This window comes from Salmo salar, chromosome ssa17 (genome assembly GCF_905237065.1).
Source record: "Salmo salar chromosome ssa17, Ssal_v3.1, whole genome shotgun sequence".
Taxonomy (NCBI): domain Eukaryota; kingdom Metazoa; phylum Chordata; class Actinopteri; order Salmoniformes; family Salmonidae; genus Salmo; species Salmo salar.
Window position 1 is genome coordinate 58,747,322 of NC_059458.1, and position 10,025 is coordinate 58,757,346.

At 40.3% G+C, this 10,025-nt stretch overlaps 2 protein-coding genes across 4 annotated transcripts in view; one reads left to right on the forward strand and one right to left on the reverse strand.

Annotated features, from left to right (window-relative positions):
• Window positions 1-4,388, reverse strand: part of LOC106576189 (cell division cycle protein 123 homolog) — a 19,101-nt gene extending 14,713 nt beyond the window's left edge. For both annotated transcript variants that reach the window (XM_014153170.2, XM_045699832.1), the window contains exons 1-6: window positions 4,269-4,388; window positions 3,766-3,837; window positions 2,333-2,393; window positions 2,163-2,195; window positions 1,954-2,049; window positions 1,727-1,833 (exon numbers count right to left, since the gene is read on the reverse strand). In XM_014153170.2, coding sequence (XP_014008645.1) covers window positions 1,727-1,833; window positions 1,954-2,049; window positions 2,163-2,195; window positions 2,333-2,393; window positions 3,766-3,837; window positions 4,269-4,342 — 443 coding nt within the window. In that variant the 5' untranslated portion in view covers window positions 4,343-4,388. The remainder of the gene's footprint in view (window positions 1-1,726; window positions 1,834-1,953; window positions 2,050-2,162; window positions 2,196-2,332; window positions 2,394-3,765; window positions 3,838-4,268) is intronic.
• A 187-nt stretch (window positions 4,389-4,575) lies between these two features.
• nudt5 (nudix (nucleoside diphosphate linked moiety X)-type motif 5) lies at window positions 4,576-8,089 on the forward strand. 2 transcript variants are annotated; one of them, XM_014153069.2, is made up of 10 exons: window positions 4,576-4,693; window positions 6,043-6,103; window positions 6,207-6,274; window positions 6,368-6,417; window positions 6,492-6,599; window positions 6,732-6,827; window positions 6,987-7,088; window positions 7,210-7,218; window positions 7,314-7,367; window positions 7,524-8,089. In XM_014153069.2, exons 2-10 carry the CDS (start codon window positions 6,053-6,055, stop codon window positions 7,631-7,633), a joined length of 648 nt encoding a protein of 215 aa, XP_014008544.1. In that variant the 5' UTR covers window positions 4,576-4,693; window positions 6,043-6,052; the 3' UTR covers window positions 7,634-8,089.
• Window positions 8,090-10,025: the final 1,936 nt, after the last annotated feature.

Here is a 10,025-nt window from a genome sequence, read left to right on the forward strand (position 1 = left end):
ATGTCTTTACTAATATGTCAAATTTGTTTCGATTTAGAATGGCCCATTATCAAATGGGTAGGAACAGGGGCAGGGGGAAAAGACGTCATCCGTATGCACTCGAATAGCGAATAGAGGCCACTTTCCCGCGGTTCGTTTTTCAATTATGCTTGTAGGCTACTCCTGTTTTATAGCGGAGCATGTGCGTCAAATTAGCAGCTGAGAAATAAATATAGAAGCAGCTGGAATCCTCCTCTTTTTAGTGCCAACCATCAAAACTCCACACATCAACCACTGTTTGAGGAGCATTCAGCCTCTTGCTGCGCGACAGGTGATATTCAACCCCAACTCTGTATGCTATGGGCTCTCCAACCCTGTTCCTGTAGCTACCCAGTGCTTCATTTGGGAAACCAAGTGAAATTTGATCGGGAACATCGATAGTAACATGTTTTCCCAACTAAACATACTGAATTAAACTGTTTACAGCCTCTCTCTGCGCGATTGAGAAAGGAAGGAGAGAGAGAGAGAGAGAGAGAGAGAGAGAGAGAGAGAGGAGGCGCATGGTGGTGAGATATTCTGTAGTTAAAAGTATACAAAAATATAAAAAAATGCCCCATTATTCAAAATCAAATTCACTATAACTGTAGGCTAACTCTGTAAGCCGCCCTGCACAATCAGTGGCCTATATGTTCTTGCTCAGACTTGGAGCATAGCATAAGGTCCATTCAGTAGGGATAATAATACAGTCCACATTCAAAGGCATAACTAGAATTTGTTTAATTTTCTGGGCTAGACCAATTATGCACCAAAGACATAAAAAATGTTATAGTGCGTAATATGCGGTAGGCTATTAGACTATGTATTGTATAAAAGGCACAAACATTTTAATTCATTTTTGGGGGGGAGCTTGGGCTCATATATATATATATATGGGTGTTATATATGGGTGTTTTAAATGAATCATCACCTTAGAAAGCGCTGTCCATTTTGTTGTATTTAGCTTTGAAACAACATCCACAACAACCATGTTTTTCACTCAGTTTCAACCTGTTGAACTTTCTCCAAATTGATCATCACAGTGAGGTGAGTTTTAAAAGCACATACTGTTTTGATAAGTGGTTGATGTGATTTTCCATTTGATTTGCATTGATGTCCGAGTGGTTAGAGGAACAATAGAGCACTGAGCACCAGATCATTAGGACCTGATGGAGGAAAAAGACAGCCCTGAGTACCAGACCATTAGGACCTGGTGGAAGGACAATAGAGCCCTGAGTACCAGACCATTAGGACCTGGTGGAGGGACAATAAAGCCCTGAGTACCAGACCATTAGGTCCTGATGGAGGGACAATAGAGCCCTAAGTACCAGGTCATTAGCGAGCTGATGGAGGGACAATAGAGCCCTGAGTACCAGACCATTAGGACCTGGTGGAGGGACAATAAAGCCCTGAGTACCAGACCATTAGGTCCTGATGGAGGGACAATAGAGCCCTAAGTACCAGGTCATTAGCGAGCTGATGGAGGGACAATAGAGCCCTGAATACCAGGTCATTAGGACCTGATGGTCGTTAGTGAGTTGGGTACTATCAACGCATGTCCAGAGTGCATAATAGGAGATTACTGTGACTCAACGGTCACGTGGAATTTGACTGCAGTCATGACTCATGACTGTCGGTGTGGTGGTAATACGGTCATCGCAACAGCCCAAGTGAGATTGTGAGAGTGTGAGCGAGTGGAGGGGATTCTTACGGCTGTGTGAGGTCGTGGGTGATGAAGTCAGAGCTCTTGAAGAGCAGGAAGATATCGCTCAGACTCTGACACTGCAGGGAGCTGTTCAAAGCAATCCAGTTAGCATCCTGCAGGAGAGAAGGAAACACACACACACACTTATTCACTCAAAATTACCACTCAGACAGACACACTGTGGACAGTATTTTAACCTTAAATTGATGGCGTTAGAGGGTTGTGTCTCTCACCCGCGGTGCACTCCAGTTCAGTTTGGGAAAGACACACCCACCTAGGGTGTTGATGGCCTCCAGCACTTTAGAGTTGAATTCTGGAAACTCTGGAGCCTGGAAAACAAAGCATCAGAACAAATCTTCACTGTATGCATATCATATTACAAACTTGACAAAACTTATATGCAGACGGATTGATAATATTTCACATTATCTACATCACTTACTGTTACAGTGGTGGTTGTCTCATCATCTGACCACTAATTTTGTTGAGAGAAGAAAATATAATCAATCAGTAAATCAAACAGCCAAGCATTGAGCATAAAGCCTGCCTTTTCAGTCTCTACTTTACTAGAGAGCGAGATGGAGTGCACCTCTATGTCTGGAGCAAAATTACCTGAACGTCTTCCTCCTCTGAGTCACTGTTGTTGGTCTGGTTATGCTGAGTGTTGTTGTCCCTGGTATGAGGAGAGATTTTATCAGGGAGTATAAGGGCAATTCCATGGTAACGGAATTACGCTGAGACTAAGATTTTTCCTTTTAAAATGTATACCAAACAAAAACCATTGATTTCTATAGTTTTTTTTAAACTTTGAACTTTATACACAAGGACTACTTTCAACAATTTCCACAGAAAATTCTACAAAAACACATTTACTGGAAGAACTGTGCAGATACAAAGTTGGGCAACAGAATAAAACTGAGGGAGATTTTACAATATTTATGCTATTACTTTTTTTTACTGTGTCAATTGTTCAAAGTAGTCATTGTGCATAAAGTTTTATGATTTGTTAAACTTTGAAAATCAGTTTTTTTTGTTTTGGGCATACATTTTAATTTTAAAATTGGTGTCTCTGAGTAATTAATCTTCTCCTTTCCCCCTTCTGATAACCAGGTGGCGAATCGCATTTCTGCATGTCTGGCAGACATATCAGTGTGGATGACGGATCACCACCTCAAGCTGAACCTCGGCAAGACGGAGCGACTCTTCCTCCCGGGGAAGGACTGCCCTTTCCATGATCTCGCCATCACGGTGGACAACTCCATTGTGTCCTCCTTTCCAGAGTGCTAAGAGCCTTGGCGTGACCCTGGACAACACCCTGTCGTTCTCCGCTAACATCAAGGCGGTGACCCGATCCTGTAGGTTCATGCTATACAACATTCGCAGAGTACGACCCTGCCTTACACAGGAAGCGGTGCAGGTCCTAATCCAGGCACTTGTCATCTCCCGTCTGGATTACTGCAACTCCCTGTTGGCGGGGCTCCCTGCCTGTGCCATTAAACCCCTACAACTCATCCAGAACGCCGCAGCCCGTCTGGTGTTCAACCTTCCCAAGTTCTCTCACGTCACCCCGCTCCTCCGCACACTCCACTGGCTTCCAGTTGAAGCTCGCATCTGCTACAAGACCATGGTGCTTGCCTACGGAGCTGTGAGGGGAACGGCACCTCCGTACCTTCAGGCTCTGATCAGGCCCTACACCCAAACAAGGGCACTGCGTTCATCCACCTCTGGCCTGCTGGCCCCCCTACCTCTGCGGAAGCACAGTTCCCGCTCAGCCCAGTCAAAACTGTTTGCTGCCCTGTTCGCTGCCCTAATCCTTCTAACCCCCCCCCCCCCCCCCAAAAAAAAGATATACATGTACTATTGTAAAGTGGTTGTTCCACTGGATATCATAAGGTGAATGCACCAATTTGTAAGTTGCTCTGGATAAGAGCGTCTGCTAAATGACGTAAATGTAAATGTAATTCCGTTACCATGGGAATTGCCCATAAGTGACAGTGTATGGGAATAGATGTATGTGCTTTAAGGGTAAGTAAAGTTATGCTTACCCTCCAGAAACTACTAGTGTTCCATCGTCCAGCAAATAATCTATTACATTCTGAGGCAGTGGGAGAATCAAACTGAAAGAAAGATAACACCAAACATTAGGCCTACACAACACAAACTATCAGACTAGTGTTGACCACTGATAAGAGAAAACAAACAGTCTCAAAGGTAGAGATTGATCTGATGCAACATCAATGACAATATCATCACAGAAGCATTTACACCTGGCACTTCTAACAAATTCAAATGTTTAATAACAGTAAAGGACAGGTGTGGTTTGTGATAATTCACAATTAGCTAATAAAAGTACAGTTTGGCTGTGTTACAATATCAGACGCACACGGGTATCACACACACAAGTGACATCATATTGGCTAACACAGCTTGCTAGCTAAACAGACAACTATACGTTAGCTACCCACATGATATCACAACCAGTGTTTATTTGATAGTGACGAGATCAACACCATATCTGAGACTGTGCTGGTCAAGTTAAGGAGTTCACCTTTTGATAGTATGCTTCTTAAATATCGGATACCAGACCGAAAACTGACAATTTACAACTTGCTCCTTCTTCATACTGCAAATGATTTACCGGAAGTGAGTCCAGCCACATATAGTTCCCCTAAGAAAAATGCGATTAATATTGGTTTCATGTAGTTACAACCTTTCCATAACACCAACATTATAATGGCTTGCATTTATTACCGAGTTTTAATTGAATTATATTTCAGGTTAGGTTATCTGGAATGGTTGTAGACCGTCTCTATTGTATTATAATATTTTACAGAAGAGGGAGATTATTTGTGCGTTGCACACGTAGGCGTGATCAAAGCTGGGGGCTTTATTTATTTTTTACTTCTTTAACTTGACTTGTGACTAAAACCACTTCATCTTCATGTGAGTACTGCACATGTATCCAGTTTAGAAGTAACTACGTTTTTTATATATATATTGATATGTTTTAAGAATACTTACATAACAGCATGTGGGTTTTGCTAGGAATGAGCTAGCGGACCATGCTCCTCTCCATGGTGAAGGAAGTTTGAAGTTCATCAGAAACTTCCTTCACCATGGAGTGGAGTCTAGTTTAGTCCGCTAGAAATGAGCTTGGTAGCTAGCTAATTTAGTTGTCTGATTAATCAGGCTGTAATAGACAATTACTTGGTATATTATATAGCTAACTAGTTAGCAAAATTACAGCCTCAAACGAATGCCTACAAAATAGTGTGAATGTTCTTTACACGCCAGGATGTTGAATACAATTACATTAACTTGCTATACCGGTTTTCTGTGCGGTTTGTCTAAATTACTGTTTATCCGACATTTTAGTGAGCTGGTAGTTAAATGGTTCGGTTCAGCGTCGAGATAAAGTTCGTTTTATGTGGGATATTAGGTTCTCTCGTCTAACTATTTAACCAAGCGTGCCATGAAAATTGTATATTCCGAATCTAAAAAAAGTTAAGATTGAAATTCGAATTAAAAAACGAAACAATGAAAAATTCACACACAAAAAAGGGTGTAAATATTCTCCATCCAGCCCCGATTCAGAATGGCCAATGTAAAATGACCTAGGTGCCAAACCGAACCATATAGAGTACCACAGTATAAGTCATAATACCCATAAAACCTAGCTGTCAAAAAGGATAATGGTTCCAATCATTTTTTTCTACCATTCATTTTTCCCATAGGGGATTTTAGAAACACTTAAAATAAGGGCTGGGTTTTGTGTAGGCTTACCAAGGCGTGACGTTTTGATAATTAGATCCGAATACATTAATAGTCACCTTATCCGTGAGAGATTTGCATGTTTATCAAAACGTCACGCCAGGGTAAGCCTACATGAAACACACCTTATTTTAAGGGATTCTAAAATGAATGGTGGAAAAACGATTGGAACTATTTCCGCAGATAACAGGTACAGTACGTTTTTAAATGTAATTTTATTTAGCATTCTGGCTTGTAAGGAACATTTACACCATTTTTTTGCAGGCATTTGTTTCAGGTTGTATATACCAATTAATTGTGTATTACAGCCTGATTAATCAGACTAGTTAGCTAGCTGCTTCTGCCATGCTGCTAGCAACTTTCTTCTGTTGGACAATAAAAGTTGGTAAAACTGGCCTGCGATGAAGTTTATGTATAATAAACTTAATGCATGCCTTATAACTATCTGCATTGCATATACCTCTATTAATTATGAACTCATGCATGTAATCCATTTTTTTTCTGGATTTGGGCATACAAACTAAATCCTCCATCCATTTTCCTGAGAACAGTACTGGAAAGATGAGCAGCCCTCCCAAACCGACAACCATACCTCACATTGTAAAAGAGGAGGTAGATATGATACAATATCATGCACATTGTGTGGTGTAAATGACAATATTACAAGAGTCTCTAAGTTTAGCTATATCACATTACTCAACGGTATTCTCTTCAGGTCATTGCATCTGGGAAATGGTTGAAACTTGAGAAGACCACCTATGTGGACCCTGTTGGAAACACAAGGTATGGAACAGCTCAATGAGTTCCATAAGCGACCTTTGATGAACACCTTTTTTTCCCTTCTCCATTTTACAATTCATTTTTTTCTTTCAATAGAACTTGGGAGACTACGAAAAGGACAACCAGACAGGCCAATGCAGCAGATGGTGTGTGTACATACATTTCATACTGATGGATAAGCAGTGACATTATAGAAATTGATTCCTGAGTTATATTCCAGGTGTGGGGATCATCGCCCTTCTGAAGCGGACCCTCCACAAAGACTGCGTTGTCATGGTGAAGCAGTTCCGTCCACCAATGGGGTGCTATACCCTAGAGTTCCCTGCAGGTGACATGGGTTACGGTCACATCTCAAAACTCTGTTCAGACGCAGTGTATGTAGGCCTGTCATTGCTGTATTTTTCCTGCTGTGTTCTGATATCCGTGTTTGCTGTCTGTGTGTGTTTCTGCTGTTGCTCAGGTCTGATTGACGAGGATGAGAGTGCAGAGATTGCTGCTCTGCGAGAGCTGAAGGAGGAGACTGGTTACAAGGGGGAGGTGGTAGGAGTCACCCCAGGTAAGGTCTTATGAACACACACGCTGAAAACACAGTGCAGATTATGTCCATGTACCAGTTCCATCAGCGAAGACAAATTCAATATGCCTGTGATCTTCTGAGTGGCCAGTTTTACAAGTTTGAACTCCCTTTCCTCTCCCGCTCCTCCTGACCTCGCAGTGACCTGCTTGGACCCTGGCCTCTCAAACTGCACCACACAGATCGTCATGGTTAACATCAATGGAGATGACCTCGAAAACACCAACCCCACACAGCAGCTGGGTAAGTTAGGGGTCACACTCTTGGAATGTTATGAATCTAGAACATGTTTTTTATTGTACATGTTTTTCCTGAACTTGTTCTTATTTCTCTGCTTTCCTCCCTCTCTTTTACTCGTTTCCAGGTGATGGAGGTAAATATTATTTTCTTTATCACACTTTTAGTTATTTTTCTACTATTAGAATAACATTGGCCTAAATCTTATTATGGCCTCTGTTTCACTTCCAGAATTTGTTGAAGTTCTTCTTCTACCTCTTGATGAATTCCAGAGGGAAATTGATGGTGAGCAACGATTTGAAGTTTCTTCTTCACAATAACACAATTCTTAAGTCATAATGGAATCCAATTTGAGACAGAAAAGCATATTATTACTGTTATTATATTCTGCTAGTGATTACCTGAAGAGATCATATTTGCATGATTTCCCCCCCCATACAGACCTGATGAAGAAGGAGAAGATTGTGGTGGACTCTAAAGTTTACATCTACGGCATGGGGATGTCCCAAGCCTTCTTTAAACCCAATGAACTCCGAGTGCTCAAACAGTGAGAGAAGGATGGGGAGAGAAAGTAAAGTGGAGAGAGTAGACTAGATGGATGGGAATAGAGGGAGAGGGTATTAGGCTGCCGACTCCTTTTGTTGTAGTCTCTCTGTTACACTACGAATATAGAATTTCTAAATGATAACTCTGATTACATACTGGAACATTCCCAACTTTCACTAACTCGGCTGATTGAGCTTTACTGTAAAATAACTTTTAAAAGGTACTGTTATAATAATGTGCCTTGAAAGATGTTACTTGCAACGGCAATACTTTTGCGCATGTCGGTGCATTTATGTTGACATCCATTAGTTCACACCAATGCTCTGTTAGACCAAGGTATAGATGTAGATGTCTCCTTGCTGGTATAAAGCTGACATGCAGCTGATCCTCACATTTTATTCAGCAATTAACAGTAATTGAATGAACTTGATGTCAATAAACATGTTATTCTTATAGCAACATGTAGGCCTACTTTTCTTTTGACTCTTTTGCTATTCTCCTACTGACCAATAGGTGGCGTTGTACAAGCAAAAACACATTAAACTTGATCCTAAGTAAATTCACCAAAGAAGAACCAAGTAGCCAATAAACGCTTAGCTAGCTGTGTTAACAACAACGAATGCTAGACATTATATCAGTAATATTCAATAGTATTTAAAAATGTGAATGTCTTCCAGCTAAATCCACAAGCGAAGTTGCAGGCTAGGGTTGTTTGGGTGCTCACGCTAGCATGTAGCATATACGCTAAGATTTAGAGAACTTTATTTTTTGAAAAAGCAGGAAACGGATGATTGGACATCAGCAGGTCTTTTTTTATATTATGAACACAAAAAATACAAAAGAACAGAAATATACAAACAAGAGTACATAAACCTAACAGACAGGGGTATTACATATCAATATTCATTTTCAATTTGTTATATACTTTTTTATGGTGCGTATTGCTTTTTTGTTTTTACATTTATTGATAATTTAAAAAATATTATTTAAATTATATCTTAAATAATGTGAAAAGGGGTTTGTTCTCTGCCCACTTGATTTTATGGATAAAGAATCTTCTATGAAAGATAAACAAATTAACAATGAAAGTTAAATCAGGGTCCATATCATTTGGATCAAAATAAAACAATATCAGAGTCTCTCAGATTAACATTAATAGTTGTTTCTTTTAAAATAATATCTAATAACTCACACCAAAATCTTCTGACATAAGAACAGTCCCAAAATAAATGGTCGAGTTTCTGGGTCACAACCAGAAAATACACATTTGTTATCAATAGCTATTTTAAATCTGTATAATAAAGGTCTTTACAGTAGATTCTATGAATGAGTTTGTATGATACTTCTTTCACCTTATTAGATATACAATATTTACCAGACAACAACTTAACTTTGTTCCAGTTCACTTGTCCTAGGGCTGCATTCCAGTACATTTCAGCAGAGGGAATAGTAACATATTGACATAGTTTCCTTATATACATGTTATTACATTTTTATAGTTTAAAATGTAAATTCCTTCTAATTGTATTGAGGCTACAAAATCATAAACAGTTGCACTTGGAGTATTGTTATATTCTCCTAAAAGAAGAATAGCACCTTTAGGGACAGCTCTAACAACAATGTGATACTCCTCAGGAGTGAATGTAACATTGTGTGTTCTCATAAATTCTGGATAATCATATAGTTGTCCATCATTATTCAATAATTGTTTAACCCAAATAATGTTGTCAAACCAGTTCTGGAAAAATAAAGACTTGTTTTTGTATTTTTGGACATCAGCAGGTGCTCTTGAAACAACATGATGGAGTTGTCCATTAAAGGTAATGCTGCTTGGGTGAGGATGGTAAATGGCCATTGCTAGCTAGCCAGTTACTGTAACTTGCTAATGCATGTCACCCATCTGTAAACTTAACTCTATGTTAATCGGTACACATTCTCCTCAGTACTGACCCAAAACACAGGACTGGTGTCATGAAGTTGTGTGAGGGAGTGTAGCATTGATGTAGATATGTACTCACAGCCCTGGTGATGTTTCAGGAAAAGCCAAGCGAAGGCACCTGAGCTTAGATGAGTTTCGTGAAATTAGTAGGAGACCAAAGGGCAACCAACCCCTCGCACAGCCCCACTCTGTCACTCGCAGGCACAGCAACTCAGACCCCAACCGGGGTTTGTACCCCAGAACACCCACAAAGAGAAAGAGAGGTACTGTACATTTGTGTCTTTTAGTTTTTTTACTCTTGAGACCTGAAGTGATGTAACATTTTGTACACGTATCATTTACCTTGTCATCCCCTCCCTTTGCTCCCTCTTCGCCTCTCTTCCCTGGATCCCAGATGCGAGTGATGACCAGCAGCAGGGGATCACTCAGTTTTTTCCCCTGTGATCGGTGTGGTCAGG

Coding starts and splice junctions, on each gene's coding strand:
- nudt5 (XM_014153069.2), top strand. CDS start 6,053: ATGAGCAGCCCTCCCAAACCGACAACCATACCTCACATTGTAAAAGAG. Junction 6,104..6,206: donor CTCACATTGTAAAAGAGGAG/GTAGATATGATA, acceptor TATTCTCTTCAG/GTCATTGCATCTGGGAAATG. Junction 6,828..6,986: donor GGTGGTAGGAGTCACCCCAG/GTAAGGTCTTAT, acceptor CTGACCTCGCAG/TGACCTGCTTGGACCCTGGC.